Source organism: Sorex fumeus, unplaced genomic scaffold (assembly GCF_029834395.1).
Source record: "Sorex fumeus unplaced genomic scaffold, SorFum_2.1 ptg000048l, whole genome shotgun sequence".
Classification (NCBI taxonomy): Eukaryota; Metazoa; Chordata; class Mammalia; order Eulipotyphla; family Soricidae; genus Sorex; species Sorex fumeus.
In genome coordinates this window covers 14,268,585-14,284,692 of record NW_026606105.1, presented here as the reverse complement: position 1 = coordinate 14,284,692, position 16,108 = coordinate 14,268,585, and the positions used below count along the sequence as shown (strand labels likewise).

Here is a 16,108-nt window from a genome sequence, read left to right as displayed (position 1 = left end):
GTATAACTGAAACCCAAGCACAAAAATTTGTAAGTCTACAACTGTACCTCGTGGTGTTTCACTAATAAAAATTAAAAATAAATAAATAAATAAATAAATAAAATCTCTTAGGTGGGAGAAAGAGCTCAACGTGCTCAGTGCATGCAAGAGACCTGGGTTCAACCTCTGGCACTTGGTCCCTTCAGCACCACCTGGGCACTATGGGGTGTCTCCCAAATACCAAACCAAAGGAAAACAAAGAATCTCCAGGCATGGCCCTATGGCCCAGACTGGTGCTGTTACCTGGGAAGAGGTGAAATTCGGGGGGTGGGGGGAAGGGGGGCGATGGAGGGGTAGAGACAAGTGGTCCCCAGCTCAGAACCAGTGGTTTAGATGGAAGCAGGGATGGACATGAGGCGAGGCAGTAGATTGGCGTATTTTAAAAGCAGACACCCCAGCTAATTGGCTGGAAGGGGGAGAGAAATTTTCACCAAGGCAGTGGGGAGAGCGCTAGAATCATTCCTAATCCTGACCGTGTGTGACCCGCTGCTGTTCGTAAACCCAAACCCACCCGGGGTCTCAGGAAACCATTACCTAAGGCTGTGTGGTACTGCATACATATCCTACGTTACAGAATTTCACTTGCATGGTGCTCTGACTTTTATTTAATTCGATAAAGAACTCAATTGTGAGTTGACAGATAGCTTCATAAAGAAATACACAATTTTCAACATATTATAGCAAAAATCTACAGAAATATTAATTTTCACCCACTCGCTGACAGTGTTTTGACACTGCTATTTCAAAATACACGCAATGTGAATGATAAAAACAAAAATACTAAGAAGTCCCCTTCATTTGCGCATTTCTCGTAAAACTAAAATTCCTTCCTTAATGAGAAGCCACAATCAAGGGGGAAGCTGGCTGTACTTGAACCCTAAGACGTACAAGCCTTCGGCAAGCCAAAACCATAGCGCTCATAGACGCCATTCCTGCTAATAGATCACAATCACAAATCATCCTGTTATTCGTCGTTTGCCTCGAGCAGGCCCCAGTAACGTCTCCTTCATCCTAGCCCTGAGATTATATTCAAGGCTCTTTAGGAGAATGAGACCCATCATTGTTACTGCTATTTGGCATATTGGGAACGCCACAGGGAGTTTGGTGCCAGGATTGAGCTCAGATCCCCCGTATCTAAGGCATATGCGCTGACCACTGTACTATCTCCATGGCCCCGTACCTTTTTGTTTTCTTTTTTAAACAAACTATACTTTTCAGCAGCTTGAGGGAGGATGACCTAAGACCAACTTCTTCTGGGAAATGGCTTTTAAATTAATGAATACTTAGCATATTAAATTTGTGTTTCCACTTGACTTGTTCTGGATTTGTTTTTACTGGGTCTGGTTCTAGGACATCAACTCACTGGGAAAGATAAATTATCATTTATGGAATTTTAAAAAGGTTTTGGGTTTGCAACTAACCAGAATTCACAAAAATCTTCTTTCACAAATAATTCGCTGGAGAAGTCACAATGGAACTGGAATTTTAATCATTCGTCGAAACATTTACATGGTTAACCTCAATTTTTATGCTACATATCCAGCTAAAATCATTTTAATGGAAGAACTTAAAATTTTCCAAATGAAATGGTTTAAACCTGAAGGACCTACAAAGTTTGGATGTCAGGAGGTCATTTTAAAGAGTAGATCAGGAACAAATTGCCTTGAGCTAGCCGCATAATTTCACTGGAGGAATTTCTAGATCTAAAGAAACAGTGTTTCGGCAGCTAATTAACTGAGAAACAGAGACATTTATGAACCGAATGAGAACCCCAGGAACTGCCATGGAGGGGTGGGGTCTCCTGGTCCCCACCCAGACCAAAGCACTCTGGGGCTAAGTTCCTTGTTGTGACAGTGGGAGACAATGAATGAAGACAGGTTGCATGGGCCACACGCCTGCGATGTCCCCTAGGAGCTCTGTGTGACCCCAGTGCACAGCCCACACGCCTGTTCCCTGTGAGCTGTGAGCCACACTCATGAGACAAGCGGCTTCTGTCACAGAGACGGGGCCAGTAGGGGCAAGGTCTCCTCTCCAGAACAGTCACAGGACACGGCCACGCTCACGGTCACCGGGTTTTCCCTCCCGGAAAAAAACAGGGCAGGCAACCCTTAAACACCAGAAAGACGTCCAGGTCTGTGCTGCGAGCAAACTTAACACCTGAGCTCTAGCGCCAGTCTCCCCCTGCTCCTCTTCAACTCAAACCCCTATGGGCAAAGCTCTTAAGGTCAGGAGAGGAACCGGCGGGTGGGCCGGGCCCACTTCCTATCACTCCTCTCTTCTACGCGTCCAGAACATTCTACAGTGGAAGGCTCCAAGTTTTCTGTGTTTTCTAGCACTGTCTGCAGACCCAGCAGGACCAACAGATGGTTCCAGAAGGCCAGGCAGGGTGAGTCTCAGCCCGTGGGGGTGTCCTTCTGTAACCACTGGACTTCTGGACTGCAGGAAAACAGACGGCAGGCCACAGCCCACCCACCTTCCAAGGAAAGGACAGGGAACTCAGCCCAGCCTGCGAATGCTACGTGGACTCCTCACACACGAAGTACACAAGCAGGACAGAAAATGATGCCGCAGGAAGAGCCCCTCACATGCTGGGCTATGGGTAGCATTAGGGTCATGCCAGGATAATTCCCTGCACTCCGGGATGCGATCAGGAGGGGCGAGGGCTGATCCACTCTGAATCCGGGCTGTAAGGTTCAATCAGGGGCTGGGAGCGAGGTAGCTGGGTGGTCAAAGCCTGAGATCTCAAGTCCAAACCCCAGGACCAGCGCATCCTGGCAGCCGTGAGGGGTTTCTAGCGGTCCCCACGGCCAGCATCATGGAGATAGAGGGAGTCCTGGAAGCCCAGGTGGGAGCACACGCGGGCGAGCATCACAGCGACACCTGCAGGACACAGCAGACAGGTGCGCGTGGGCGCCCTGGAGAGGCACAGCCAGGGAAGGGGCCCGACCCGCAGCGAGCATCACCGACTTCAGGGAAGATGCCCCGGCCGCGAGGCAGGGCAGTGTGGGAGAAGCATGGTCAAGCAAGGACCTCGGAGGAAGGCTGCAGGGCCTTTCAGGGAGTTCCTCTCATGGAGCGCCTCCAAGGTTCTCAAAGGCGAGCGCACCTGGACCTGAATGCCTTGGAATGCACCTCTGCAGGGCAGGGCCTGGCGAGGGGGTGGCCCGCGTCAGGGCTTGGTGCCTCTGCGGACTGGAAGGCTGGACACACAGCTCTCTGCATCACAGGGATCACAGGGGGCAGTCCACCGCTAAAAGCACACATGTGGAAGGAAGAATGTGTAACTTGCAGAGTTTGTACACAGCAACCTCTTGTTCCCATCCCCGAATTGTCCCTGGGAAGTGACAACTCTGTAGCACTCGAAAAACCAATTCCTAGAAACTTTCTGAGGCAAAGTCCCAGGCACATGTGACTTGAGGGGCGGGAGCAAAAACACTGTAATTACTGTCAAAAGAAACATCTGAACAAGAAGTGGTGGAACATCTCCACTGCGATTACAACCAAAGAGAAAGGTACAGATTCCTGTGGCATGCTCGAATGGTTCTCATTTCCCAGGTTTAATACTCCGACCACGTAAAAATAGCTCCTCAAACCGAATTCGAGGGTTCGGCTTCTCGAGCCGTTAGGAAAGAAAATTGGATTTGGTCAAAGAAGAAATGGGAATCAAGGCCAGAGTGGATCATCCAGCCTTTTCTAATTGTTGGTTACCGAAAGAAGCTGTTGCTATTAAAGAGAGAAGTGCCACTTGAACGGGAAAAAGCAGCCGATGGTCCGAGATTCTGAGACTTCGTAGGATTGCAGGAATCACCCTCCCAGGAAGAGGGAGGGCATGTGATCCTATCGCTGTCACAACCGGTTCGGTCTCTATCTACTTGAAGGCAAAAGTGGACACACACTATGGAACACTTCCTTCAGTGGGTGGCCCTGGGTTTAAGTAAGAAATGAACCCAAAAGGTTGGATGTGTTTTATGCTGTGAATCTCTTCTGTGTCCAAGTTTATAGGGGAATATCTTGCAGGTAATGCCAGCAAACTCTCCATGACACCCCTATTTGAGGAAGATACCAGAAATCTGCACCCCTCCTGGCAGGGGCGAGGGCAGAGGTGATACCTGGGCCTCAGATGTGACTTTCTGAAGAGCAACAGCCCAGATCATGGCAGATCAGTCGCCTTTGCAAATATTTGTAAATCAGAAGCAAGACGCAGCTGCCGGTGACAGCTGTACCTTGAGAAAATATTGACTGCTAAGTGATCTTTTAATGTCACTTGAAAATGACACTGTTACAAGCCATCAATAAACAGCAGTTATTAACATTATCTGTTACCTGAAAGTTGTTTTTTTAATTACTATCTACCGAGAGATTATGTGCAGATGGAAAGTACAAAAATTCATAACAACTGTACCCTTTGTGTCTAGAGTGGGGGAAAAAAAGCATATGGCACTGAACTCATTTTAGAATAAAAAAACTAACTGAAAGCAATGACTTGTAAAATAAGAGCTGGAGAGATAGGACCTGCCTTCCACAGTTAGATCCTCCACAACACACGGTCCCCCTTGAACATCATTGGGTGCAGCCCTTGAGGACCCAGCACTGAAAAGATGGTCAGGCTAAGCCCTCCGCCCCTCCAGACCGCAAGCAGCAAGCACCTTGGGCCCTTGTAATGAGTCTCTGACCCAGCTGGCTGAGAATCACTGGGATGGGCCTCCCTGAACATCAACTGGGAAGCCCCCCCATACTGGGGGAGGGGGGGAAATTCTATAAAACCAGAATCAGTCACTGGTTCAGATGTGAATATAGAGGGTCAGAGAGATAGTACAGCACAAAGGGTACTTGTCTTACATGGTACTTGTCTTACATACTACCAGCATCCCAAATGATTCCCCGAGCCCTGCCAGGAGTGATCTCCTGAGCACAGAGCCAGAAGTAAGCCCAGAGTACCACCTGATAGGGCCCCAAAACAAAGACAAACAGAGGTGAGGGTGTGGGGGCAAAACAAGCAGAAGTCTGAATTTAAAGGCATCATTTAATTAATTTTAAACTTTGCTACAACGTAGCATATAAATATAGGCAGCAATGGTCCTTCCTGTAAAGACTTCAGGTTTTCTAGTCCTGTTCCATTGGTCATGTGTTCGTGAGCATTTACAAGGTGACAGGTGCCACACTACAGTAGAGGACCTTCTCCTACTCTGTATATGTTCCATGGAATAACAACCCGCAAAACCGGGTGGGAATGGGGTAGTCTATTCTCCTCCTCTCCACTCTGGCTGTCTGCTTCCTCCCTGACAGCAAGTATTTAACAAGAAAAGTGAAATAAGGGCCGGAGAGAGAGTGCTGCGGGTAAGGCTCTGGTACGTGTGCATGGCTGAAATGGGTGTGACACCAGTTACCACATACAGTCCAGTGAGGACTGCCAGGAGGGATCCCTGAGCACAGCTGAGTCAGGCCCCTGCCCACCCAAAAGAGAAAACAATTTTTTTTTTGGCTTTTTGGGTCACACCTGGTTTACTCCTGGCTCTGTACTCAGGAATCACCCCTGGAGTTGCTCAGGGGACCATATGTGATGCTGGGAATCGAACCTAGATCGGCCGCATGCAAGGCAAGCACGCTACCCGCTGTGCTATTGCTCCAGCCCTGAGAAAACAAATTTTTGATTTTGTTACCGATGATGCATTTAAAAAGAAAGCATCTCTCCTGTGAGAAAGTAAAACGCACATCTTCCAGTCCTTATTTGATGCTGTAGATGAGAGAAATAAATGGACTGTGCTAATACTCTAACATACCCACAGAGCAAATAGAAATTATGATTCATTTATTAAGCCACTTATTACAGAAAATTATCTTTTAAGTCTCACAAATTTAATGTAATCTTTCTGAGCAATTAAAAAGTTGGGGGAAAATCTCAAGTAACACTAAAACAGGCCGGCAAGTCATCTTAGCTGGTGTTACAGCTAGTTACAACACCAAACAGTGATTTCCTTTCTTCCCAGTTTCCTACAGAAAGGTTATTAAAACAGAAACACTTTCCCTTGCCCTTGTAGGTAACGAGGTGAAATTCAAATGCCAGAGGTCAGAGGTTAGAAGGAGTCACATTTTTCTTGCTGTCAGAAACTGCCTTTTGGAGGTAGGGTGCAGGAGAAGGAGGAAATCACATGTTTCAAGTCCAGGGTTGAACTGTAACATATTCTGTGCCGGTCCCGTGGGTCTGTGGTAGTCACAGCACAACAGAGAGAGCTCGAATCCAGAGCAGGGAGAAGTACACAGTCAGAGTGGAATGTGGAGGGAGAAATTTAATTGACTTTGAACCCGCAGGACTCCCACAACTACCCCACCCACTGGACGCTTTGCTTTAGCGCGAACCGAGATTCCGTAGTAGACCCAAGAAGTAGCCCCAAGAATTTCGATGCGAGCTAACAGTCTGTCAACGGTCTTATTAACCGAGCTAATGGCTAGCAAGTCTTCTCACAGGGACTCGGATCGGGGTGAGCTACCTTGCAATGCCCTGTGCAAATGTCTTGCAGGGATGAGCAACCTGCACCATCAGAGGGCTCACAACCCGGGACACTGTCTCTGGGGCCCCATGTGCAGGCCTTCCTCCCCTAAAGCAGCCTTGAAGGACCCGGCGTCTGCAGTTCCAATCATCAATGGAGGGTAGAGATTTCAATTCCAGAAACTGGCTGTTGGAGGGGAGGGAGCAGCAAATGGTTTCGTGCGGTACCTTCAGTCTCAAGGATTTTTGCACGGGGTGCTCAAGGCGGGTGGCAATCCCGGCCAACCCTTGGGTTGACGGGGGTTGTCGGATTAGGAGGAAGGTAAGCTCGAGAGCTCTTTTCCAGCCCGCAAGAGGCTCGGGTCCAGGGTGCCTCTGGGCCATATTGCAGAAGCACGGGTCTGGGGCCATACATTTGCATGTTTTTGCATGCCTGAGCGCATCTCACAATTGCTGCCTGCCAGGCACGGGGCCCGCACAGTTGTCACAGCATGTGCGTCAGCATCAGAATTTGCAAAACGGGTGTCAGCCGCCTGGCGAGATCCCAGGGACGACAGAGCGGAGAGATCATTTAGGGAATGCGGGGCTGCTGAGGAATGGGTGCCGTGGAAAAGGGTGTTGTGGGGAGAAATAAGGACAGAAATAAGAACAGCAAGACAGATCAAACGGCCAACGGGAAGAAGAAGACCCAAGAGGTACAGGCGCAAGGCTACCTTGACCCAGGGGGGGTTTCTGGCTCTCAAATGACCACTTGGAGCCAGATAATTATAATTGCAGAAGCGTAAAGGGGTCCGCGGTGGGTGGGGGTTGGCGTCCTGTGCACTCGTTCATTACAGGACATTTAGCATCAGTCCTGGCCTCGGCCACTAAATGCTAATAACATCTGACTGGGGGTGACAGCCCAAACTGTCTCCAGATATTGTCACCTGGCCCCAGGGAACAAAAATCTGTCAGGCACTGCCTCAACTGATTCATCCTGCTTAGATATATATATATATATATATATATATATATATATATATATCCCTTTTCATGAATACACAGAGAGATGCCTTTTAAAAATCCAAGTTAATCTTCATGGGCTCTTCCAGCTCAAAAAAAAAAAAAAAAACTGGAGATGACCTTCCACAGTGTTACACATGGAAGCTGTTCATTGCAATTTTTTTTAGAGGTGGGTCATTGTGGATGGCAATTCTAATCCAAATCAGCTCATTCTCCCACCATCCTCACTAATGCTTTCCTGCCAATCTGGCCTCTGGGAATCCTTTGGGACTACGCCGCTTCTTCCCCGCAGCATAATTTCGAAAGTCATGTTAGTTTTTCCAAGCTAATGATTCCCTCTCATCTTCGTTTTGCTTTCTCAGAGCTCGCCCATGCACTTCTAGAATGTTCTTGCTTCAAACAACAGAAACCAAACAGAAGAAGGGATGTTGGGATAGACGCAAAAAAAGGGGACCCAGGCACTCTGCAGGGGGCATGGGGTGGTAGCACCACACATATAAAATAACAATTTTTGTTTTATCGTTAAAAGTAAATCACTTTTTTTAAAAAAAAAAAATCTTTAGCCTGGGACAAGGTCTGTCTTGAATCTGGTCTCGTGGGCATTTCAGACTATTTCCCTGCCACAAAGTTCACCAGCCTCCCCCAAAATATTTCTTCTTTCTCCTGTTCCCCATAGGAAAAGACTTATAGCTCAAGTGGGAAGAAGAATCAAAAAACCTCTGGTGTGCGAAGAGAAAATCTGTTGTACTTTATCTCCATTTTTGGAGGGGCTCAAAACTGGTCCTCATTTAAAAAAAAGGACAAATAGTGATTATCTATAAAGACAAAATATCACCGTTAGAATTATTTCCGGATCTTCACATTCCTGTGTGCCAACAGACCCACCTCCAAGTAAAGCTCAGGAGCTGACCCAGGGGTTTGGGTGCATTTGGGGTGAAAAGAAAAGAACAGAGAAATATCATGTTCCTGCGACAAGCCTGAACACAGGCGCCTTCCCCTACAACCACCCACAAGGCTTTACCTTTATTCAATTAAGGCAACGGAGAAACGGAGAAATGTAGTGTCATGTAGAAACGCTTTAGACGGGGGCCTGGAAAATGGCTCAGAAGCCTGGAGCACACACGCTTGTTCCCTGCAGGAGTCACAGATTCTACTGCCAGCACCGCACAGACTCCCAAGCCCTGCTGGTGTGACCCCCAACCCAAGACTAAAGAAACTGAATTAAAGCTCTGTGACTCCGAAAAAGGTTGCCTTGAAAAGACTGCGCCCAAATCTTTCTTAATGCTTTGGCTCAAGCATCTTCTCAGGAAGAAAAAGGGAAAGGGGGGACGGGGGGGAGTGGGTATTGATTCTTCTCAGAACTATCACAGAGATGAGAAAATACTTTTTCCCACAATTTGAGAGCTGGAAGTTTCCAGGAAGAAAGCTTCAAACGAGACATTTTTTTTCTAAACAAAAAACTAATAAAAAAAAAAAAAAGTAGCTCCCTGCACCCCAACCCCTACCCACGGCCCCCTTTCTGCCTTTCTTACAGGTGGCAGAAAATAAATTCTTGATCAATAGATCAATAGGCATTTGTTCAGGTTACAGGGAGGGCTGCCAATCAGGGCCCACCAGAGACAGGAAATGAAGTACCACTAGACCCTAGTATTCATCTGCCCTTCGCTTCCAGGGATCCAGGCAGAATAAATGGGAGTGAAATGACGATGTGAGAAAAACACCACAGTGAAAATATAAAATCCTGTGCCGTATGGGAAGAAAGTTTAAAAAAAAAAAATCTTCTGTGAAACAGTGTAAGAAAAGCAAATAGGAGTGCCTCGCCAAAATAAGCTTTATTAAAATTCAATTAAAAATAATAAAACTTCAAAGATAAGAAAGTTTACCATAACACATTGATCTTCTTGGCTTCTTAATGAAAATGGTCTGCAATTTTGTTTGAATATTTAAACTTCACTATCTAATTATATATTCCATCAACCTAACCCAATTAAATTATTATCGAAGTGCTACATGGGAAACCACTGAGATGTCCGCAGACCCTTTTACCGGGACTAATTGCATCTTGATTGGTCAGAGTATAAGGCATGAATGAGCCTTTCCCATTTCCTCGAAGATGGTGGGCATCATCGCAAACTCCAGTCCCACTCTCTATGTTTCAAGCAAACTGGAGCTAGCTGAGCACTTCATCTAAAGCAGAAATATGACAGGCCATTTTTCAAGCCCCTTACTAGAGAGGTGCAATCCTTAAGGCCCAAAGAGGTGCAATTATATGTTGAAGTTCCCATAGTTGGTGAAAACAAGAAGCCGAATGAGAAATTCCTGTCATTTTCCGCTCTCATGTGAAACAGCTAAGCAGTCCAAAAGGGGGGTAAAAAAAAAAAAGACCATGTACTAAGCATCAACTGGTAATAGACGGGTTTAATGCTCATAGCAGAGACACTTTGGAAGATCATACAACAATAAGCTCCTTGCTGTATGTAAATTTCAGAAGCAGCACAGATGGGAAGCACTTGACTCTATCTTGGATTAAAATGTACTCACATATTTTTATGAATAAGTATATACTTTAAGCTTTTAAAAACAGTGCTTTTACCACCCCCCCCCCCCAAAAAAAAAATAGTATCTGTGCTGTTTTGAATGTTGCCTTTTTGCAGTTGATTGCTTTCAACCTTTTTCTTAACCAGCACATAGGGAACTATGTGACTATATGGGGGTCTGCTGGAGGCACCGTAATTCATCCACCCAGTGCCCCAGAATAGGCATTTGGACTGCTTCCAGATTTCTACCATTACAAAAATATTCAGTGAACAACATTCTTTTCTCTGTGAGTCGTAGTCGTAGCAATGACAACAAGGATACAGAGGGACACATGGGAGAATAAAATCAAGAGAAATAAAATGCCCAATCTACACAACATAGAATTATCGGAGGTTTTGATTTTTCCACCTTACCTACTTCTAGGCTATCTTCGCAGTTTTGGTCAGTGAAGTTATCAGGAATAAGTGCTATATGTTAATGCAGAAACTACGAATAACATAGGACACCCAATGCTGGCCACAGTTTGACACACAACTTTTATATCCACAGGAGACAGAATAATTTTCTATTATAATTATAATGGATTTCGAAAGAAGCTGGCCTGAGAAATGGATGGAGAACCCTCAAGAACTATTTCTCTTGGGTGGAAAAAGTAGGGCTCAGATTTTGGACAACTAAGAACCCCATCACTTAGAATCTATCTGGGAGACAAAAATGGCCGAGATTAGTACCAGGAATTTTGCTCCATGGCTTGGAGGCCAGCCACACATGCTAGGGGAAAAGGCAGCTCAGATAGAGAAGGGAGCACCAAATAAAGGGTGTTGGGAGGATCCTCCCACGATGGGAGAAGCATGCTGAAAGTAGACTATAGATCAAACATGATTGCCACTCAATGCGTCTCTTGCAAACCACAGGACCCAAAAGGAGAGAGAGAGAACAAAAGGGAATGCCCTGCAACAGAGGCAGGGTGGGATGGGGGGATGGGGGTGGGAGGGATACTGGGATCCATGGTGGTGGGAAATGGGCACTGATGGAGGGATGGGTACTCGATCATTGTATAATTGAAACCCAAGCACAAAATTTGTAAGTCTACAACTGTACCTCATGGTGTCTCACTAATAAAAATTTAAAAATAAAATAAAAAGAATCTATCTGGGGGAAAGGTGCTGCATCTGAGTTGGCGCAGGTGCCCCCCCCCCCCTCCATCTCCGGGCCCAGGTTCCTGGAGCCTTCTCAGGATGGGGGCAGGTCAAGACTTCGCTCTGCCAAAAGGCCCACACCCAACTTCCACCAACATATCAATGTTCCAAGGAAATACTATGCTGCTAAATCAATCCAGTTCCAAGACTCCTAGAAATTTGACTGTACTGACAGCACAGCTGGAGCACTGACACTAAGATGAGAAAGTTGTATAGAAGCCAATTAAGCTCAATGGGAGAAAACAATCACAAAGAAGGCTCAGCTAGACCTACCAGCTCGGTAAACCCTCAGACAATGGCTTTAGTGACACCATTATGAGGTATCTGTTGTAAAAAAAGCAATATAACGTAAACTTTTCTGTGCCTGCTAAGGAGGCAGGCTGGGGGTTGGGGGAAGGTTGTCAGGCGAGGGTGTCCCCAAGTAATGTCCCCAAGTAACTGGGGACACTGGTGGAGAGAAGGTCACAAGGGGGCAGGACTGGGTGTTGGAACACTAAATACTTTAAACAACTGTATTACGAACAACTTTGTAATCATAACATTTAAATAAAGTTTCAAGAATTTAAAAAAAAACAAAATCAAGAGTGGAAAGAGAATAACATAGTGTGTTAATAAGCACAAAGCCAAAATGAACATGGTTGAATCCACATTCAGGACACCTGGAGTTTCAACATACGTGAACGGTGAGCATGATTACAACCATTCCTCTCCACGAATACTCCAAATCATGACACTCCCCCACACCCAAAATCTCAGGCTCCTAGAAACTCACCGTTTCTGGTTTTCGGATTCTCTCTTGGCTTTCTCCAATGCCAGCTCCTCGGCTACTCTTCTTTTCAGCTCTTCATCAGAAACTAGAATCAATAACGACAAAGGAGAGGAAATAAGTGACTTCTTGAGAAACGAGGCCAAAAAAGGACTCGGGAAAAACAGGGCTGAGAAGCAGACGGTAATGGGCGCAGTTCGGCCAGCTGGTCAGCGTGTCGCCTTCAAGCTCCCAGCGCTGTGGAAGAGAGCAATTAGTGCGCTTCAGGAGTAATTTAATCAAGAGTTCCCTGGTGACCCAGAAATTTCCACACCTGCCAAAATTTATAATAAACTCAAGGAACTGCCTACTGTCCAGCGGGGACTGAGCCATTAAGTTCAAATTCTTTCCAGTGATGTCCTATCATTAAACGCCTGACAGTCACATTACAAGGGGAGCGAGGGCCGAGGGATGGGACATGAACACAAAATGATCTCAGGCCCATAACGAGACCTTTCCTACAGCCATTCATTACTGACAGATCATTCTGCATGTAAGTTTGGATGTTCATGATTTACGAAAGCGTTTTTGAAGCCTTGTTTTTAGAAAACCCGGCATTCAGATGCAAGTGCCAACAAGTGGAGACAAACAAGGCATGGTGCAAAGAATGTGTGGCGCTCCCTAAATTCCTGGTGACATGAGTTAGAACATCTGGTCTTTCCAAGGAGGTACTGTGTAGTTTCTAAACAGTTTCACACCTACAAGAAGGAAGAAAACAAATCCTACACACTACCCCAAGGTCCTCCCGTAAGAGATAAACAGAGACTATGTCCTCTTCACTAGAAACACGTGAAACCGAAGTTGGGCAGAGGTGAGTTCTGCCCAGTCTTTTATTCAAGTCATCTATAAAGAGGGGGGAGAGGAGGGGTGGAGAGATAGTACAGCAGATAAGATGTTTGCCTTGCATGCAGCAGACCCAGGTTGGATCCCCAACATTCCATATGGTCCCCCAACTTCTGCCTGGAGTAATTCCTGAGTGGAGAGTCAGGAGTAACCCCTGAGCATTACAAGGGTATGACCACCAAAAAAAAGGAGGGAGAAGGTGGGATTAGAGAGAGGGTTAAGGTACTAGCCTAGTATGTAGCCAACCCAGATCCAATCCCTGGCATCCATCATGGCTCTTCCGAATATCACCAGGGGTCACTCCTGAGCACAGAGCCAGGAGCACACCCCTAAGCACTACCAGTTATGGCCCCAAGACAAGCAGAAAGAAAAAAAAAAGTGGGGGAAGAATCTTCTAGAAGTGAATCAACCTTTCAGCCCCATGCTGAGATTATCCTACCTAAGGCTGTAGGAGAAAATACACAACTTCTACAAGAATCCAAAGAGGCTATTGGTCTGTGTGTGCAAAAATGCAGTGAAGGGGTCTGGAGACTCGGACCCCCACAGCCTCATGGCTTCCACCTTTCTGAGGGAGGGGGGCTGTGGAAACCGGATTCTGGCCACTTACTGGGGCATGCTCAGTGTGGAGAACCCTGACCCTGTTTCACTTTCCTCCCCATTGAACCCAAAATATAAATTAACTTACACACCCCTTACTGCATAATTAGAGACTAATATAGTACCTGTGATATTATGGGCAAGCAGACACTCCTGGTTAATGGCTGCAAGTGAAACCTTTGGCGGCCCCAATGATATTTCTCTAGTCCCGAATCCTTACGCACAGCCCTGAGCTCAGGCCCTAGGAACCCCTGCCCCAAACTCGGTGGGTGTGGCTGGAATCTCTTCTGGGGTGCCTGGGGTGTGTCTCTTTCGTAAACCCCTGCTTAATATCTACACGATCTGGTCCTTGAATTCTTTCTCCCATGGAGACTAAACAAAAACCTCTTTTCTTGGGTAAGCCCATTCTCACGGTTTTCTTTTCTGGACCCCAAAGAGCTAACTCGCATCTTTACCGAAGTTCCAGGGCACCCTTGAGATTCGAGGTGGCAGGGGTAACTCCCAGCCTGAGAAACCCAAGTGGACAAACATGTGGCCGAAAGAGAGTGACCAGAAACTGCTTATACTGAGCTGAAACTCACCAGGGTCTTCCCTCATTTCCCTTGAGGTCCAGGGATGAGCAGGTGCTCGGCCAATCCAGCTCTATCCTGTGGCATTCCCAGATCTGCTCGCCAGAAACACGTCTTTCAGAACGACCTATGACAACTCTTATGACTGTCATCACTTGTTCTGCTCTGCCTAACAGTTGAACCATTTCCTGCATTCCTCTTTTCAGGTAATAATCTCAAAATCCAAACGCATATTTTCCCCTAGCTAAGCAAGAATCTTGGGAATTGCTAAGAGCCCCTGAAAAAGACAAGCACTTGGACTGGAAAGATAGTACAGCAGGTAGGACATTAACCTTGCAAGTGGCTGACCTAAGTTTGATCCCGGCACCCCAGGTGGTCCTCGAGCCCCACCAGAAATGATCCCTGGAAACAGACCCAGGAGTTAGTCCAGAGCACCTCTGGGTGTGGCCCCAAAACCAAAATAAACAAAAAGTACTCTGTCTCTTCTATCAGAGAGGAATGTCAATTTTTCCCTCTCAGAATAAGTGTGCATTTGGCTAAGCAAAATTTCTGTTCTCTTCTCCCTCCGGGCAGCCCTACATTTTCAACTCCAAAATTAAAGTTCTCCTTCCATGGAAGCAGTGTTGATCTTTTGTTTCAGTTAATATCCTTTACCCGAATTATGCTCAAGAAAGCACTGAGAATCACTTGGCAAGACCTAACACATTTCAAACGGTTGAGTCCATTAGATAAAAAGCAAGAGGGGTCTCGGGAAGGATACTTGGATGCTCCTGATAGCATAAAAACCTTGCCTGAGGGAATGTGCAAAAAGTGAATTTCGGTAGGATATGCAAAACCATGTCTAAAATATAGCTGGTATTGGATGATAAAAAAAACAATAATGAGGTCTTAAAGACTATCAGAAAACAACAGCTGCATCAGAGAGCATCATCCTGAATGTAAGAGACAATCAATTGGGAGAAAATGTGGGCACATCCTATGGCTGACCAGGGACCTGACCCAGATATACAATGAAACTTGACAACGAAGAAAGGCACAATCTACTTTCAAGCATGCGAAACGATAACAACAGGCATTTCTCTAAGGAAGACACAAAGGGCCAAAAACATAAACACATGAAAAAAAGTTCAACCCAACACCATGAGTCATTAGGGAAATGCCACTCAAAATTGCCATGACACACCAATTCAAACCCGCGATCATCATGAGAGCAAGCCTTGGTACAAGTACAGAGTACCAAGAGCCTGCTTATGACTACTGAGGGGTGTGTGCAACAGTGGGACCTCTGTGAAGGCTCTGGCGGTGCCTCAGAATGCTAAACGGAGTTGCTCTATGACCTGACAATTTTACTCTTAAGTTCCAGGTAGACGCAAGAAAAATTTAAAGCACATGTTTACACACCAACACACACATACACACACACACACACAAATCATACATGAATATGTATAGGAGCGTGATGCACAAAAGCCCCAAGGAGAAGGCAACGGAAATGCTCATCAATGGATGAACAGACAACAGAATGTGACGTGTCCGGATATTCTGCACAAAAAAGTGATCTGGTGGAGAAAGTTAGGGCTGAAAGATGTGACTCCATGGGTGAACTTTGTTAAAACACTGGGTGAAGTGAAAGAAGCCAAACACAAAAGGTATGTATGTCTCTGAGCTTACTGAATGTCTGGAAGATGCGAACTGAATGGCAGAAGACATGGGTCACAATGGCGCCAGTGACTCTGCACATTGTCTCCTGAAACCACTGAACAGGAGATGCCGCGTGAATGTTATGTTACATGTATCCCTACACAGCTGTTTGCTTTTGCAAAAAGAAAGAAAAATATATATATATATAAAAAATATATAAAATATATAAAAAATATACATATATATATATAAAATGAGTGGACAAGGAATCAGAGGAAAGAAGACATACTAGTTAGAGTCTAGGAGAATTCAGGGGTGTTTCTAACCTCTCTGAGCAGGAGTTTTTTCCCAAGAAGTTGTTCTCGAATGTTCCTCCAGGAACATTCGA

General features: G+C 45.9%; 1 protein-coding gene across 1 annotated transcript in view; it reads right to left on the bottom strand.

Annotated features, from left to right (window-relative positions):
• CHCHD3 (coiled-coil-helix-coiled-coil-helix domain containing 3) overlaps positions 1 to 16,108 on the bottom strand; it is a 313,138-nt gene that overhangs the window by 237,763 nt on the left and 59,267 nt on the right. The window contains exon 3 of the mRNA XM_056123987.1: positions 12,038 to 12,119. Coding sequence (XP_055979962.1) covers positions 12,038 to 12,119 — 82 coding nt within the window. The remainder of the gene's footprint in view (positions 1 to 12,037; positions 12,120 to 16,108) is intronic.